This window comes from Athene noctua, chromosome 2 (assembly GCF_965140245.1).
Source record: "Athene noctua chromosome 2, bAthNoc1.hap1.1, whole genome shotgun sequence".
Taxonomy (NCBI): Eukaryota; Metazoa; Chordata; class Aves; order Strigiformes; family Strigidae; genus Athene; species Athene noctua.
This window is the reverse complement of record NC_134038.1, coordinates 51,452,456-51,471,355: the sequence shown is the minus strand read 5'-3', so window position 1 is coordinate 51,471,355 and position 18,900 is coordinate 51,452,456. Positions and strand designations below refer to the sequence as shown.

The following is an 18,900-nucleotide window of genomic DNA, read 5'->3' as shown; positions in this document are numbered from 1 at the left end:
AAGAGTAGGTGAGTCCCCTTGAGCAGCCATCTCTACCCTTTCGATCCACCCTCCAGTTGGGCTTCGGGCCGTATCGGCAACCGCACGGACACACCGACCAAAGAGGGACGGGACGAGCCCCGCCGCCATTCCCACAGGGATACGGGCCCCCGGCCTGACAGCGGCCATGCACCGGTGCCTCACAGAGGAGCACTGCGCATGCGCCCGCCCGTCGGTGGGGCGGGAGTGCTGGCGGAAGGAAGGGCAGGCAGCTTCACCGCCGCTACTGCGCAAAATCCCCTCTCGGCGTATGCGCACACTGCCCTCCGCCGGGCAGCTGCCTGCCCTCCCGTCAGGTACCGATGGCGGCGAGCGACACGGGAGCGGCCCAGCAACAAGTGAGCGGCGGTGGGGGTGAGGAGGGCTGCGGGGAGCAGCGCCTGCCGTGTCGCGGTGCTACGGTCCTGCCGGGCCGGGCCGTCCTGTCCTCGGGCGGGCGTATGAGCGCCGCGCCGAAGGCGGTGGCTTTAGGTGGCTTTTGATGAGTGCCCGCCTTGTGAGGAGCTCCGTGCCCGCGGGCCGTGGTGCTGTGCAAGCGGCAGCGCGGTTGTCTGTGTGCCGGCATGTTCGCACTGAAGACCCATTTCAGGTGTATAATTTCTGTGTGGGAGGTGGCTCTCCGTTTTTTATAGGAGTTTGCTGCGTAACTTTAGTCACTCTTAATCAGTAAGGGCTCGTACCAAAGGCCTTGGTGTCTTTCCCTGCAGGGGGGCGCCCTAACGAGTTGCGGCACAGGTTGGGAGCTGCAGGGATGTGGTATAGCTGCTCCGTGTCACTTTGCTCACCTCGTCAGAGCTGAGAATTACGGGATTATCCATAGGAACGCAGAAGTTGGTGCGTGTACAGAAGAACTGAGCAACAGTTATGCTGTGAATCGTGACTGGATCCTCAATATTTATGGCCTTCCAGTGTAGTGAATCTTGTCACAGCTGTAAATAAACTGCAGAAGAGAAAGACTTAAAACTGTGATGGGCACGCAAGATTGTGGGCTCTGAGGGGGTTTATTTATTTTTGCATAATGCTTTTTCTAGATGGATGAGATTGAAGCCCTTTCATCCATATATGGTGAAGACTGGTGTGTTGTTGATGAAGATGAAAAAATCTATTGCATTAAGATTAATGACTGTCTGGATCAACCAAAATGGACCCTCTGTCTGCAGGTATAGTGGTGTTAAGGAGTTTGGCACAGAATTTGCAGCCGGGCTGATGCAGGCAAAGTCTGGTGCCTGCATGAAACCCTTTTAAATAGGACTCGTTATCTGCTAAAATGGATTGAAGAACTTTTGGATTGGAATCTCACAGGTTTTTTAGCGATTGTTCCTATACACACATCAATGTACTTTGTGATATTTTCAGTAGTTACGTATCCTAATTCCACACCTGACAAAAACTAATTTTGATGTTTTTCTCCACAGACTAATTTAAAAAATGGTTTTTATGTTGACTTTGTGTAGGACACATCAGTGAATCTGCTGCAGTTGTTTCTATCTTTTTGGAAAGTGTGGATACAAAATGAAATTTGGATCAACTTAATTGAGTAACTTCCTACTTTATGTTTACAGAACTGAAAACTATAAGTTTACTTAGTGAAACAAACAGTGGAGTATTTACTTATGGAAGTGCAGTGCCACTTACATAAGTTCAGTAACCATGTATGCAGCTCCTTTCAAATTTCTACTGTAATTTATTTTGCATGACACTTCATCCACAAAAATGGCATCATGAAATACAGTATGTATGCATTATCACTATTGGAATCTTGACTACAGATATTCAGATTTTCTTGCCATTTTATAACAAAATAACTAACTATTTTCTTCATTTGTAATACTGATTGTAGTCTTAGTGCTGGACATCAGAGTCCATCAGGAAAGCTTAGCTAGCTGAGAGGGGTAGTCCAGTGACTACTTATCCTGAATTTCTTTCAGGTGATTTTGCCGCCAGGATATCCAACTGCAGAGCCACCTATTTATCAACTGAAGTAAGTGAAATTTTCTTTCAAACATTTATATTTATTTTCTGAATTACTGCTGTTAATTAAACTTCAACTTTTACTGTAAACAATTGAGATGACTCCTTGAATTAAAGTATACTGGGGATGGGGGATGTTTCCAGCAAGAATATTGTATTTTTTTCCCCCAAATTAATCTCGTGGAGCTCCCTATGACAGTTTACTCTCTTCCATCAACTCTAATTCTTGAAGCATTATTTTGTGGCAAGATAACAATTAGACTGTGGAGGAATGGTGGCCTGTTGTGTTGGACAGTGACATCTCCTCACTTCCTTGGGTGTACTCCTCTTGTCTGGATCCTTGTTTCAGATTGTAAAGCACACTTTCTGTCAGAGCACTGACTCTTGTTGAGATGGAGCCATGGCATGAGCCATCTTCCTGTTTTCCTTCCCTGCACTCCCCTTGTCTCCTGGCACATAAAAGAGATGGGAATGGAGATGTATAAGCCAGGTCCCTGATTTGGATGATAAGAGTGACCCGCACACACAGCATATCTATTGAGTTCTGGTCAGCAGTATTGACAAGGCAACACAAAATAGTACTGGTAAACTTGAGGCAAAGTTTATAGTTTAACATGAGACCAGGAGGGTACAGGTACAGAACTGAAGGGTCATTCTAAATATAATAGGTACTAGGGTGCTGAAGGAGTTGGAAATATAAGCTAATAATACATAAGGTGACTTTGGAGTGACAGTGGCCTACCACGAAAAACAAGTCCGTCTTTCTTACCTGAGGTAAGAAAAGGCAGCCTAAATTAGGAGTCTTGAAGGAGAACCGGATGATCATACTTTTACCAAGATGTTTGCTGCTGGAATCTTGTTAAGTGGGAATGATTGACAATGTTTTATTTTCAAGGTGTTTATCACGTTTATTTAAAAATGAATGTTGAGATGTTGGAATCAGCGTATGGGCACAATTTTCATTGTATTTCTTTTCATTCTAGTGCCCCTTGGCTTCGAGGACAAGATTATATGGAACTAGCAAACAGCTTGGAAGAAATATATGTGTAAGTTAGAGACTGTGGAATACAGTAAAAGGAGACAATGTATTTTCAGTTTCATTCCCTGCTCAATGTATGCTTTTGAAGTACCTTCATGAACTAGTAGTTGTGAAGTGGTTGCTGCAATAGCCTTAAAAGAGCAAGTTTCTTTTATAAATCTAACAGTTAAAGGTGCCGTGTATTTACTAAGCATTTTGCAAGAACAAATTGTGTTAAACTCTGACACCTTTCTTTTATATTGTTTAGACCTGATGTTCTATAAGGATAGAAGTTTTAATTTTGACTCCTAATAGAACAGACTCCTGTTAGAATCTGTGAGATTGTTTATGAATTGGTGCTATGAAGTATGAGGTTTCTGTATCTATTCTGCATTTGAATGTTAAGCTGCAGGATGTGAAAATATTTGTTTGTGTCTTAGAGCGTAAATGGCCAAACAGTTTTTCTTAAAAGATAGCTAAGGGATAAATAGTTTTTAAAACAAATTAAACACGTATAGAATCTATTAACTAGAGTCTGTAACATAGTGGACTGTTTATTGTCACAGTGTGCAGCTAACAACAGTGCATAACGAATGCATAAGAATAAACGGAACATTTAGAAATACTCAAATTACATGTTTTTGAATTGCTGTGAAATTGGGATAGTAAATGTACTAATTTTATGTGGTTTATTTAGCTCTTTCATGTCCCAAAGGTAATATAAACTAAATGAAATGAAAATATGTCATAAGGAAGCACAGTCGCCCAAAATACTGAAATCTAAACATCCAGCATAAGAAATGTTTTTTAATGACATAAGAAAGAGAGCACTTAGCTGCATGAAGGTTTTTATCTAATTACTCATCTACTTTGATTAACTGGGTTTCTTATCTAATTAAGCAACAGATAATTTAAGCAAGTAAAATTGAATTTGAAGAGTTAAAAATGCACAAGGATTTTAAGTGAAAAGTTCTATGGGATCATATTAACCACAGTTGTTCAGAGGAGCAAAAAGGACAGAGATTGTCCAGAACTGTCCTGAATCAGAGGATTTGCTGGAGTCTCTACCAGAGGTAGAGCTGCTGTAGGTGGTTCTTCAGATGTCCTGAGCATCTGGTGCAAGTTGCTACATGAGGACTGTGAGAAGAAGCATGGTTGTGAAACACTTTTTTCCTTTTTTTTTTTTTTTTTTTTTTCTTTTTTAGTTTTCTTTTCTGCTGCAGTCTTGTAGGCTGTTAAATTGTACTAGTTGGATCAGTCCCTTGCAGCTTCGTTCTGGCTATATCAGTTGCTGTTCAGAGCCCTCGCTGGTCTCCTCTCATTTTTCTTTGGTCAGCAGGAAATTAATGTGTTTGTACTTTAGGCCACAGATGTAATTTTAGACTGTTTAAAAACCTTCTGGAGTAGTCACTGATGTGCACCGTGTGAAAGCCTTTTATCTCTCTAGTGTCTAAATAGTTGTCAGATAAACAGAGGTACTCTGCATCGTTTACGTTGTGTGTTTTACTAGGTTTCTAGTCCCTAGTGATCTAAATTGTATAGTTCTGCAATCTAAAATGATATGAACTATACTGTCAATCACTTCTTGTCGTCTTGAGGTAGAAAAAAGTGGATAATTATAGATCACTAGCCTCTCCTGGCTTAAAGTTCTTTAAAATGTAGCAAAAGTTTGGTTTTGATTTTAGTTGGGTTTTTTTTATTCCCAGATAGTCTTCTGGTAAGACTTTTATCCAATAGAAAACTTTGTTTCATGACTTAGACACAAGTTACAAGAAAAATAGCAGCACAGAAAGGTAATCTCTCAGACTAAGTATAAATTGCTAATAGGCAGAAACTGAAATTGGATTATATCTTAAGAAATTGCTATTTTACTTATGGAAAAACAGAGAAATCTTACTGTCTAATCTCTCTCATTCCATCATTAAAACAAATACAGTTCTTCATGTATTAAAGTAGTGCTTCTGTGTGATAAGAAGCTGCATGAAATCAGGGCATTGAATTGTTCTTGAGTCTGTCCAGATTTTGAAGACAGAGCTACAAGTCTATAAATTCCTTATTTTTCATTGAATATTTTTCTTAAAATATATATATTTGTTTGAATTTCTGATTGTATTCAGCAGTAGTGCTGTATACTTTAAGCAAAGCAAGAGTTTAAAAATGCGATTTTGTCACCAATATGTACTTACATGGTGCCCCAGAAGGTGGCAGTAAGAATAAAATTAATGAGAAACCATAAGGTGCCTGTGGTCCTAAATCTTTAGTTTTGAGACAAACACGTACAGTTCATAAGCATATTAAAATACACTTGCGAAGATGACTTTTCAGGACACCATTTTAAATGCATTTTGAGTTGCTTGGGTCCTGCTGCACATTAAGGCAGCATTTCTTAACTCTGAATATGCACATAAGAAACGTGTTCATCCCATTCAACCCCAGTACCTTCATACACACCTGTGCCTCATGACTAAGGACTCCTAGACCTAAATCCTTGCCTCCCTGTGCTGTAGGACGGCTTGTTACCCAAACTCTAGCGTATCAGTCCAATGCTCCAGCGTGTACTGCCACTGACCTACTATCACAGTCAACCAAGGTCAGCCTCTGCTGTGTGTGCACTGATCGCTTGAGGAGGAAGAGAAGTGGGCCTCTTCCAAGGAAGAGCCTCCCTCCCAAACATGAAGGGAAGGAGTCCCCTACAGCCACAGGGCAGCTGAAGAAGCTCCCCACTGGCAGTACAGTGCTTTTTGTAGAGAAAACTGATCCAGAGCAAACTTGAAGGCTAGACATCCTAGCTTAGTATTCTTCTGAAAATATTGAGGACTGTCCAACTTTCTCTTTTCGCAGTTGTGTTCTCTTTCCTTGGTGGTCAGAAAGTTTCTGTCAGTTGCCTGTTTTCTTCCAGCATTGGTGCTTTTAATGTTAAAAAAGACAATTAAAAAAGTAAAGCTAAGCCACAAAGGAGTATTTATTGATGCAGATATTATGTGTTTCAGCCAGTGAACTACTGAGACAACTTGCCACAAGCCTAAGCTCTTTATCTCACTATATTATAATGTTCTATTTCTGCATGTCTGAAATTTATATGTTATTTGGTGTACTTTCCAAGTGAAATCCACAGAAAATGATTCTGCATTCACTGTGAGTTTTAACTTCCAGACAGAACCTTGGTGAAAGTATACTTTATTTATGGGTGGAGAAGATACGAGACGTTCTGATAGAAAAGGCACAGTCTTCAGATCCAGGTACTTCAGAAAATACATGAGTTTTTCAGTTTACTTCTTGTTCAATTGCAAAGTAAGATTTCATTATAAGTTAAAGCTTTATGCCCTGTTTTGTATTGGGTCTAAATAACAGAAAATAGCAGTCTCCAATGTCATGGTTTATTGTTTTACACTGATAGCTTTTTAAAAAACAATAGGGGAAAAAAAGGAGTGGAGTTCTCCTCAGTGAACTAGAACAAGGTCCTCAGTTCCCTCAGGAATTAAATTACTTGCATGAAAGCAGAGTGCTGCACACAGGTACATTATGCGTTGTCCTCTGTTCTGCAAAGGGATCATTCATATCAGTAATTAATTTCTGGTGTTGAGTGCACTCTTGGAGGATTGGGATTAGCCTCAAGAGAAGATAAAATTCAGTGGAATGTGCAGATAAATGACCAAGGATTCCATCTTAATTGTATTTCACTATATTGAAATGAGAATCACTAGAGTTGCAGTGATTCTCTCTTATAGTGATTTTGTGTAAGTTATAGTGAGTTTCTGTAAATTCACAGTAGTTCTTTGAAGAAGTGGGGGGGGGCTTTTGCTAGACTGTTATGAAATGCATATGTGGCATGCATGCACTTGTGGCAAAAGGAAATAGAAGTATTTTTCTGTGTCATGGATGTTAGCTTAGTCCTGTGAGGAATAAGACTGAAGAGGGAAAAATAATGTATCTTTTCAGTGCTGCTTCATGGTAAGGTCTAGTTTTTGTCTCTCAGTAAACTGTGCCTTTATTTGCTACTTCACAGACATTTAAAAAGTCATTTTTCATTGACATGATCGAAGGAGTGGATACTGAGAAGTGACAGTTTTACTGACAGTATTGGAAGTTTGTTGGGTATTTTGACAGCAATGTCATGGATTCTACTTAATAAATCTAAATGATTTTTCTAGGCCTTTTGAACATGCTATATCACCTCTCGCCTTTTTAATGGAAGATACTTGTGTTATAAAAACTGCATCATCACCACATTATAGGCTCTCTAAATAGGAAGATAGATTGTGATATATTATTAATAACTTGTCTTTATGGTAGATTCCCTCTAAATCCAGTTGCCAGAGCACTAACTGTGTGTGGTGTTTACTCTTCTGCTATTGACTATTATTATTTGCATGTCCTATGCATAAAGGAAAATAAGATTTTGGGAATTCTGGAGTGCTTGAAACATGTCCAGAGAGATGTTTCAAATATAATGATTTTATAACCTCATGAAGTAGCATTGAACAACAGCTCTACGTTTTTCCCCAAATGACCAGTAAATGACTGGAGTTCTTGTGAAACATCAGTTTATTTTGGTCTCTAAATTCAGATTAAATTAATGGCAGCATTGTAAATGTTTAATGGAAATTCTAAACATTATTGTTGTTCTTAGAAATACTGCTAATTAGTATTGGAACAAGATATTATGCAAAGATTTCATAGCATGAGTGTTGTATTCTTAGTTCTAAGGAAGATTTACTTGATACTGGACTAAGAATGACTGGATTTTGTTGTAATTCATGTTATTATTCTGCATTTCGTAATTTTTAGTGGCAAACTGATTTGAACTGAGAAGCCAGAGATTTTTGAGAAAAAGGATTTGAAATTTTCTTACTTGTCTTGCAAAAAACCTGTGTAATAAATTCTGCTACTTGTATCTTACTAGAACCAGATATTAAGAAAACCAGTGAAGAAGTTGATGAAGGTGATGGAGATGATTTTCTCCTAGACTGTCAGCCCATTCAGGAAGACCCAATTAAAATGTTAAATTACATTACATCTGAAAGTCAAGAAGGTAAAAAATATGCCCTTGTTAATTCTGATGAAATAATTTCAAAGAGAGACGCCTTAGGATTCTCATTTTCTGCTCAGTTTTGAAGTAAAATTAATAACATTAAAATCATAATAAAGGTTAATAAGTAATTAAAAAAACCCCCCTGATATCTTTTTGGTGGCTCCATATGTCATCTTGTGTACTTCACTTTAACGAATCTCTTTTTTAAAGTTGAGACATTCTTTACTTATGTAGCCATATACATTGTTTCAGTACCCAAAAAAGAAAACAAACTTCCTTGTTTGTGATCAGGAGATGAAGAACTGCCATCCATACATCATGGAAACCCAATCACAGACCGAAGGAGTACTTTTCAGGCACATCTGGCTCCTGTGGTGACACCCAGACAAGTTAGTAGAGATCAATTCTACTCTTTTTGTTTGCACTTTGAGCTTGACAGAATATTACTGAAATACTTGGAATTAGCCAAATATGTCTGTCTTTGCATTTCTGTGTGCTAATAGTCTGAGTTGTCATAGTTTCTTGCTTTCAGTATCATCTTAATAGTGCTAAATATCAGCTCTGCGGTGCTTCTTGCTATTTTTTACCATTGCATGCGTTACATTTAAGAGAATAAGAACATCGAAATTTGACTTTTGGATGTTGGCAAGTTTGTTGTAAGGTATTTGGAAGCTGCTGAGTCATAGAATCATTCAGGTTGGAAAAGACCGTTGGGATCAAGTCCAACCATCAGCCCTACTCTGCAAAGTTCTCTTCTACACCATATCTCTCAGCATCTGCCATGTGTTACTTGGAAAATGAGTTTATAAATGTTTTCCCTCCTTCAGAAAGGAATTCTGTTGAAAAATACACTTGAATAATGTATAAGTAAATCTTTATCAAAACCTAAGAGAGGGGTAAGCATGCTTCTAGAGTTGCCTACAACTAGAAGAAATGTCTGCAATAGTTTGTCTCTTGCGGAAATCATTGGTGAATGTAGACTTAGACTGAGTGCTAGAAAAGGGCAGATACCTTGTTTTAAACTGCTGAAAGGGGAAGCATAATGGGAAACAAAATGTAAAGAAAGTATCCTTGTGTTTAATATAACTGATCTTTTTTTTTTACCTGTTGTGGAATTTTCCCAGTTGCTTCTTGCACCAGAATTAACTTTCAGAATCCACAGCTTTGTATGAAAATACACCTTCCTGTGTTTGCTGTGAGCCAGTCATGCATAAATTTGTTGCACCTCTCCTCTTTCTCTGTGCGATTGGATTTTATAGACATCTCTTATATTTTATAGACCTTAGTTTTCTGTTTTCTGGGCTGAAGGCCCGCAGCCTGCTGTGATACATGTAAAGTATGCTGTAAACTTTTTGAGTTGCAGGCTAGAGCTATATACAACATTGAAGATGCAATCACTCCATGGATTTGTAGAGTGGTGTGAGGAGTTTTTCTGTTTTTCATGTTCTTTTCCTAGTAATACCTTCCAGTTCACTTTTTTGACCTGTACTGAGCACTGAGCTGGTGTTTTCATAGAAATGCCTGATATAATCCCAAAATCTCTTTTTGCAAATACTTGTAACTAGTGTGCAGTCACTTGGTACATCACTTTGCATCTATTAACATCTGTCTCCTTTGATCCCTCTTTAGTGGGGAAACTACTGATCTTCTCGTCTTTCTTGTCATTAACTGAGAGTTAAACCTTGAGATGATTTTCCTCCTTCCTTTTATCCAATTCTAGCTTTTATTTTAAGAGTTTTTGGTAAGGAATCTTGTCAGATGCTTTTTGAAATTCTGAGTAAGCTTGATCTACTACATGCTTAGTGATTCTCAAAGAATGTTGACAGATTGACAGGGTTTTGGGGCATATTTCTCTATACAAAAGCTGTAACATTTTAAGCTGTCTGTGGTTTTCTGGGCTTTTCTTCCTCATCATTAGTTTGCCTGGTATGGACATAAGACTTATCGGTCTTTATTTCTCTGCATCCTGCCTGGAGTACTTTTGAGATGTTGGTATTGTATCAGTCACCTTCTCCTGCAGAAACAGTTTTAGCTGGTAGGTTAGATACCTTAGCTGTAGTTCAGCAGCTTCATACTCCAATTCCCTTTACATTTTTAAATAAATAAGATCTGGTTTTACTGATCTGTTTCTATTAATTTTGTCAGCTTGCTCAACCTTATTCTGTGGTAAGGATCCACTCTATCATCCTTGCCTGATCTTTTAAGTTCATATATACTATACGTTCGTTTAGGTTTCTGATGTACAGCTGTATCTTAAGTGATTCTTTTATATATATTATATTTATCTGCTGGCAGTGCAGATCTTTGGTAAGATTCAGCTTCTTAAGGCTTTGAGGAAAGATATTATTATTAATTTTATTTTTACACCTTCAAAAATGTGCTGTGCTTTTCACATCTATCTTGTCATCTACCTTTTTTTTTCTCTATCTGGATACAACTTGAGCTTTTTTGAACACACTTTCAGCTTTTTTGAGCTGTTCTGCTTGCAAAGGGTAAGTAATTTTATTTATTAGGTTAATGCGGAATAACTCAGTGTTTCAAAATACTCAATATGGTACCATTTTCACTGAAGTAGTACTGCACTTCAGGGACTTTCTTAGCTGTGCTCAGACCCTTGTGACCTGCGAGTCCCTACGAGCTGTGTTGCTTTAGAAAAGGAAGAAATTGGAATCATTGGCTTAATGTCCTTTTCTCATTTTAAGAAACTCTTGCTCTTTGATCATGATTTTTGAGTAAGGTTGTTCCTGCTTAGGAGGAAGCCTGTAGCCACAGACATGGGTTTCCAAAAGGTGTGTGTTAAGAAATAGTACTCACTTAAAGCAGGTTAGTGATTTCCCTTTTGCATGCAAGACATTCTTAATTTCTCTTATGATTTTTTTTTTAAAAGACAATATATGCTCAATAAACCTAGGAATTTCCAATCAAGACTTCCTGGTATGTTGTTAGTACAAAGATAGAGCAATTCCCCAAATGTCAGATTCATCTTGTTTCACAGAGTCTTGCTGTAGTATGAAATGATTGGTTTTCAGACTACAGGGAAGCTTTACTGTAGTATGAACTAATTTTTCTGAAAGAAAGCCAGAAGAGGTGAGGAATGGGGTAAATACTGCACCTGTAGGGAAGGCTGGCTTCTTTGTCAGCTGAAGAGGTTAGTATGTGCCCACAATACTTTATCTGTATAATCTATATGCTGCAATGATATTCATTGTTATTTTAAGACAGTACACAGATTGCTGTGTAGATTCCTTTATTGAGTCTTTTTAACAGCAGAACTTAACTCCCAATGTAGATTTAAATAATTATAGCCAGAGTAATACCATAGTTACTCACGTAACAGAATATATTACCATAAATCTTATGGGGCAGAGACAGTGACAGGCCTATTGCAGGTAGCAGGCTGTGTTTGGTACCGCTGCTTTTCCTTGTCTCAGTTTGGCTTATTCTGACATTTAAAATGTATGTGGTTCTTGGACTGGGCATTGATTTAGAAAGGTGGGATTAAGAACTGTTAAGAATTGTTTAAGCATCTTGTGTCTTTTATGAGCAGGTGCCTCACTGATGTGCAGGGAATTACATCCTTTAATTCGCTAAAGCAGAAATAATAGAGGGGAACAGGAGGGGAAAAAAAGTCTCAGGAGCTACAACAGGAAAAAAAATAAACTATTGCTTAGCTGTAAAATGCCTGTTTTGGAGATTCATTGCTAATACAGACACATAATGAATCTTTAAAGTATGTTTTTAGGAGCCTGGTAGCTGACAAATAAATAATATCAAAGGTGATGATCATTTCATAGGCTTTGTACCCTAAGTCCATGTATTAAAAAATATTTATGAAAGTGTATTAAGTAATATAAGTTGTCTTTTTTCAATATTCCCCTTTAGGGGGGAAAAAAGAAGAAAACAGGTGTCTGAAGCAATGTTCTCCATTAACAATAGTTTATTTTATTGAGGTGTCTTATATTTGAGGTGATTTTTGTAAGCTGAATTCCTTCAGAAGAATTGGAAAGAGCACAGTATTGCTAAGATAGATATTAAATGTATATTGACTACTCCTTAGAGGTGTTTTTCTTTGGAATAGAAGGCAATTTACTTGCCAAGCATGTTTTCCCAAGCTTTCTCAACTTCAGTAATGCTTTGCTCAAAGCAGTATTAATTTTGTATTATGTACTCAAACAATGTCTTGATGGAAGCTCTCCTTTTTGCCAGACCAAAATGGAAAGGGTTGAATGATTGCTAGCTTGTTTAATTAGAAACAGAACATGAACTGATATTAATAAATGCTTTGAATTTGGTGGTACTTAAGAGCGGAGAGATGGACATGGTGAGAATATCTGTTTTCTGGGAAATACTGACACTTTCAGATCCATAATAGAACTTTTTTTTAATTATTCTTTTTGTGAAATAGAAATTCTGAGGAAAAAGGAAAACTCAAAACATAGTAGAGCTTTCTAAACGTCATGTTTTCATGAAATAGGTAAAAGCATCATATAATGGGAAAACATGTCCTGTTATATTCCAGATGAATGTTAGAGTTGAAGAAAGTAAGCAGATGTAATTGATACTTAATACCGATTAAAAATGTTTTCTAGATCTTACTGTCTCTCTTCTTTAGTAAAGCAGTTTCACTCTTTTACATCTTCAGCAATAATATGAATGTACACAATGTACAAATTCAAGGAACAGATGTTTTCGGTATCCCAGAAAAATTATTTGAAAACAGCATGAGAAGTTGGAAGCTGAGAAGCTGCTTCTTGAGTTGTCACACTGAATATTTAATTTACTTTATGTCAAGGTGTAAAACTGTTTCATTATAGTATTAAGAAGGAGGTGTTTGCTTAGGGGTGATACTGAGATGGTGTGTGTGAAATCCCCATTGTGAAAGGAAGCTTGCTTTTTTTTTTTTTTTTTTTAAAGGTAAAGAGAGTTCTTGAAAAACTATATGAGAATAAGAAAATTGCAAGTGCTACCCACAACATATATGCATACAGGTGAGAGATGTGTAGTCATTTTTTTTTTTCAGTGTTCTTTGACAAATGAGTGCAGGACATGAGAGAAATAAAGTCTATCAAAAGAAATTCATTGCTATATTAAATCTTTATGGAGTAGGTTTCTTATTTGTATGTCTAAAGGTTTTAGACTTTATTTTGAATTTGAGGAGAAGAAAGTAAAACATGTAGTAGGAAATACGTTAAGACAGTTAAGCAACGTTAGGGTTAGAAAAAACCCTAGAAGTGGATTTAAACATGTATTGTTATACTTTGTATAGTATGTGTGAGCATGGAAATGCTACCATCATCCTGAACTAAATATGTTTTTACTTGGGTGAAGTAACTTTTTTTTTTTTTTACCCTAACCTTATATGTAGAAATAGCTGCAAATTTTTAGTTGAAGTAACAGTTGAAACAGCAAGCCTGATGCAGATGTCTGGCATGTGAAGTTTCAGCTGAAATATGAGGCAATTCAGGGAAAATGAGAAAAAGGTAAAAATGAGTTTGACAGGGGTCTGCCTCTGGCAACTTCTGTGAATGAAGCTTATGTGAAATGAATTGGTCTCAGTCCAGATAGTGATGTAGGTTTTCTGAGGACAGTGAAAGGAGCTTCTTTCACTATGAGAGGAACCAGTCATCTGAAAAAACATGTATAGACACTGATCCATTCATGCATGTCCTGGTGTGATCCTAACATGAAATGAGAGCAATTGAGAGCTTACTTTACCAAAAAAATCTACCTAAGTAAAAAGTTTCTGTGAAGAGGGGATTTCTGTTGTTGTGACTGATGATCCAGCTTCTTTCACTCGTACCACTTCAAAAAAGCAACAGAAATGTACTTACTGCTTCATATTTGTCATCTAGTACCAGAAACCTCTTTATCATTTGTGTATTAATTAACTTTGGAAGTTATGAAATCAATTGGTAACAAAGAATAGACCTCTGAGCATTGCTTCTGGAAAATTAGACCTGGTCAGCTATCCTTTATATGAAACAATACCCGCAGGTTTCCTGGAGTGCCCCCTGAGGAAGGAGATGGCGTGGAAAATCTGAAGGCAAATTTCAGTACTAGTTTCACACTGCTGCTGAAATATAGACTTAAGTATTCATAATATTTTCGTCTGAGTTCTTCCAACTTGTGGGTGTGTACCATAGTTTGAACCTGTATCTGATAAGAGTTGGTTTCAGCTAGGTGTAATTATTAGGCTAAAATCTAAGGATTTTTCTGATTAGGGACTTTACATTGGTAATGTCTCTGGAGTTAACCTGAATTAGCAAAAGTCTATGTAAAAGCTTCTCAAAACCTGTCCTACTGTACAGATAAATATTTGTGGTTTACCCTAAGCCTCATCCTGTTTTCATGTACATGTCCTTAGTAGAGAACTAGAATTGATACACATGCAAATGAAGGATCTCTGAGACTTCATTAATCATGTAAAAATGTTAGTTGCTTGACATTTTTGAATCTGTTTCATGTTCATTTTTAATTTAAAATTTTTTTTTTCTTTTTAAGAATATACTGTGAAGATAAGCAGACATTCTTACAGGATTGCGAAGATGATGGGGAGACAGCAGCAGGTGGACGTCTTCTTCATCTAATGCAGGTTCTAGAAATTAATCTGACTTTTGGAAATCTTGAACAGATTTCAAAAATCACTACAGTGTAAATAAACTTGTAGAAGATTATTTTAATTCTTGCTCTGCTTGTAGCCAGTTCTTGAAGGTGAAAGACAAAACACAGACTATTGCATGTGTGTAGTAAATTGGGATTTCCAAGTCTTGGATCATAGAAACAAGTAGTGTTTCACAGGTGGTAGTAATAGTTTGAATGGTTTAAAAAATAAATAAGTTTTGATTCCTATGCTTACCATATGTTGTAAGGTATACAGAAAATGAAGACTGGAAGAAACGTAGACAGAATGTGACAGCTGACCTGCGCACAGCCTTTCATTCAGTTTCCTTGAATATTTGTGATAGAAAGATGCATATTTGAACTTGCAGAGTAGAGCTTTAATGCAAAAGGTAGTGGAAGCGAAGGAGTTAAGTTGTTTTGATCACTTAATCTGTTTGTTTGTGCTGTTTCCAGTTCTGGGTCCTTAGCCCTCATACTCACGTGTATTTTAGTTTTCAAGTGTTGAAATAATATTCCTTCAGCAGGGTTGCTAGTAAATGTGTATGGAGATGAATAAATTTTGATTCACTGGCCCTGGTAAAACCATAAATAAAATATAATAACTACAGGGGACAGCTGGGCACATCTCACGCAGTGCCTCAAGATACTTAGCTATATCAGCATAATAATTATTGGTTTTAATTTTGATTTTTAGATTCATGTGCCTGTCACAACAGGGTTTCTTTTTTCCCATCCTTTGCGTGCTTGCATATTTGGTTGCTTAATGTGTTGTACTCTTGTTCCTGGAGACTGTTTTAAAGCTTTTAAAAAATTTTTTTATTTCAAAGCTTGCTTTTTATTTTTCTGAAAAAAATATAATTGATGGAAATAGTTGGACATTTTTAATTTAGAACTTTTTGAAACTTCCTAAGTAACTCAAACCTGATTTGGTATAGAAAACTTATGTAATATATGCAAATATATGTGTTAAACGTGAAAAAATTATTGTAATAAAGATAATGTAAAGAAACAACTCTGCAGTTACTGTACCTCAGTTTGTTCTGAGCTTATCAGCTATTTCTCAGCATGTTAATGTATACTTTTGAAAGCTGTCAAACTTACGTTCTCCAGACCTTCCATAAAAATCCAGTTTAGAAAGTGACACGAAGTTTCCCCTTTCAAATGTGAATGTGTCTAAATCATATGGATCATCTCTCTCTATCAGTAGTTACTGCAAATGTTTTTGTTTGGAAGGCTACTGCTGTAGGGATCAGAGGAGTGCAATTTTCACCTGTAAGAAAAGATAAAATAGTTTATGGGCTGATTTCTAGATGCTCTTATGTCTCATAGTTTTTCTGTTGTGAGCACTTATGACATATGGTATGGGCATGGAAATTAGTTGGTTTAATACACTTGTTGTTGCTGTACTTACAGTTCTTCTTTTGCAGTAGAAATCTTATCTCGTTTCAGATAAACCTAGCACATCAGTCAAGATAGCACTTTCCGGTTACAAGAAACTGTATTTTAGATTAATTCTTTTGAACTTAAAATTAGAGTTAAAAAATTTCCCAACTATGTTTGGCATCCTGTTTACTGTGAACAGTTGCTGTATGTCTGTACATAGACTTTATGGCCGATGTGTAAATGTAGAGTAGAAAATGCCTGTCACAAAACTTGCCCCAATCTTTTTTTTTTTTAACATCATCCTTTTAATTTTAAAATCCTAATATTGTCGTTTTCACAACCTGCTAGTAGTATTGTTCAAACTAGTCAAATATATATATATTTTGCTTTAATGGAGACAATGAACGGTTGTTAAAAGGCTTTATTGATAGCTAGCTCTTATGGGATTTTTTTCACCTCCACCCAACCACCCCGATACCTTGCAGATCACATTGTTTTCCCTCAGCCTTATGCAAATAAAGCTGTGTTTGCTCTGCCTGGCTCCAAGCCAGCTGGGTGCATTAGTGCAGTACTGCGAAGGACTTGAGAGAAACCTGTTTGTGAGTGAAGACCTTTCAGAAAGATTTCAGGTACCTTTGTTTGAGGGACAGATTCAGGATCGTGGTCGCTAATCATGCAAGACTGATTTGGGTAAAAATGGTAACTGGTGATTATCACTACACATTTCCATGCAGTAACATATATTTTGACAAGATGTGCGTTTCTCTCTGATACTTAAGTCAGTTGACATTCCCTATGTTACTAGTGTTTGCTGATGATGTGGAGATCTTGAGGAAAGAATTGCTGTAAGGCAGAATAAATGCTAGTTTTCAAGTCTAGTCAAATCGCATTTAGATTTTGTGAGAAGTAAAGCTGTTGAAGACCTTCCATGTTTGTTGCCTTTAATTGCAGTAAAAGAAATCATTACTTCTGCTTAACTCTACTTGATTTAGTTGCTCAGAGTCTTAAAAAAGCTATATAAAGGTCATTTAGCTCCTTTCAGTCCTAATTGCTAATGTAATTATTTCATGTTTTGAGAACTTTATATATGTTTGAATTCAGAAAGCAACTGCTTGGTTATAAGGGACTAGGACTCAAACTTGGAAAATGCAGAGGTTTTTATGTATTATCCAGGTGCTGTTGCTAAGTCCTGCACATGGCAACAGTACTAGTTTATGGCATTTTTGGTATCTATATGCATAATGCCTGTCCCCTGGCTGTTACTAACCTCATCCACCAACGGTTCCAAACATGTGGGTAGGCAATCTGCATAGTGACAGAGGTTCTCTGGAAATAATTCATTGTATTGAAGAAGAATAAATATAACTCAGTAATTTTCCCTTGAAGTAATGCCTGAAACTTTTGACACATGAATGAGCAACTGTAGTGCACATAAGATAGCTTTGTGCCCTTTCTAAGAGATATACAGACTCATTTTATTTGCATCTACCTTTGGGTAGGAGCTTGGAGAGGGAAACTTGCCACAGCTGCTGACTTGTTATTATTTGTTACCCTCTGATAACACATGTGACACAGACCTGACTGTAAGTTGTTCTTAAAAATGCAAGATAGTAGACTTTTTCTATGTTTAAAGTCAGTGTCAACAGTAAAACGTTTGCTTAAAACATAATAACTTTTCTTTATTTTTTTTTATTTAAAACAGATTTTGAATGTCCACAATGTGTTAGTTGTCGTATCCCGCTGGTATGGAGGTATTCTCTTAGGACCAGATCGTTTTAAACATATAAACAATTGTGCAAGAAATGTACTTGTGGAATACAACTATGTACCTTCAGTGGTAAGTTTCTGCCACTTAGAATGAAGGCATTTGTATGTGAACTTGTGTAAATTGTCACCGTTAGATGAAGCCGGAAGAAAAGTAATTACTATCTGTGTCATCCTCCAGGTGCTTTGATGCACTGAGTATGCATAGGATCAGTGCAAAGACTCACAAAGAACTTCCAGAGAAGTTAGTGACCTGGTTTGTAAGCATAAGGTGGGCAATAGAAGGCTGGCAGCAGTTGAGGACATTGATCCAGAATGCAAATTTGAGGGTTGAGGGAGGGTGGGAAGGTGAAATGCCTCTTTCTGTGCTTTCAGAAAACTAGAAATGGCTGCATCTCGTGCTTACTTGTGCCACCAGTTCTAGTGTGTAGGCAGACTGAGTTTGGCAATCGCTGTAACTAGTAGGCATTTAAAATATTGAAACTTTGTTAGACCCAAAGAATTTTTCAGAATTATAGATCAGATTTAAAGATTATCAGATTTATCAGATTTTTAAAAAATTAAGACTAGAAGAATTCAAACAAGGTAACATTAACTTTTACAGAAAGGATTATGGGAAAATATTTCAAGGGAGCCTCAGTAACTCAGGAGACAAAGTTCCATATGTCTTTAAATGGCATTTTACTTCCTAAGGGATTTATGTCATTTGATCATCTAATATTCTTGTTTTCCAACACTTCTTTATCCTCAGAACAGCATATTAATTATGTCAGTGTACATTATAGTATGTTATTGCTAACAGTAGAAAGTTTAAGACAGTAGGAGATACTGTCTTAAACTTACAAATGGCTACTTGAGAAAGTATCCAACTGTCAGTTTTCCTTTTTATATGAAAGTATCTAAGATTGCTGTGGCTGAAAGGTGAGCATTCTTCCTCCTTCCTCCCCCTGCACTTCTCAGTTACTTGCTTATTGCGTTTTAGAGGTGCTTCTATGTACTTACTGATTTACCTTCTTGGGAATTTATCAGTGTTCTCTTATTTGAAAGTGTTGCTCATAAAATAAAAAGAAAC

At 37.0% G+C, this 18,900-nt stretch overlaps 1 protein-coding gene across 4 annotated transcripts in view; it reads left to right on the top strand.

The window, feature by feature from the left end:
• Positions 1 to 289: 289 nt before the first annotated feature.
• IMPACT (impact RWD domain protein) overlaps positions 290 to 18,900 on the top strand; it is a 34,499-nt gene continuing 15,888 nt past the window's right edge. The window contains exons 1-11 of one of the 4 annotated variants that reach the window (XM_074899069.1): positions 290 to 377; positions 1,071 to 1,199; positions 1,968 to 2,020; positions 2,994 to 3,056; positions 6,182 to 6,267; positions 7,932 to 8,060; positions 8,352 to 8,449; positions 12,975 to 13,048; positions 14,562 to 14,652; positions 17,767 to 17,901; positions 18,010 to 18,136. In XM_074899069.1, coding sequence (XP_074755170.1) covers positions 342 to 377; positions 1,071 to 1,199; positions 1,968 to 2,020; positions 2,994 to 3,056; positions 6,182 to 6,267; positions 7,932 to 8,060; positions 8,352 to 8,449; positions 12,975 to 13,048; positions 14,562 to 14,652; positions 17,767 to 17,901; positions 18,010 to 18,018 — 903 coding nt within the window. In that variant the 5' untranslated portion in view covers positions 290 to 341 and the 3' untranslated portion in view covers positions 18,019 to 18,136. Of the gene's footprint in view, positions 394 to 1,070; positions 1,200 to 1,967; positions 2,021 to 2,993; positions 3,057 to 6,181; positions 6,268 to 7,931; positions 8,061 to 8,351; positions 8,450 to 12,974; positions 13,049 to 14,561; positions 15,688 to 17,766; positions 17,902 to 18,009; positions 18,137 to 18,900 lie in introns of those variants that run through there. The other 3 variants (XM_074899071.1, XM_074899068.1, XM_074899070.1) reach the window with 3 other exon arrangements.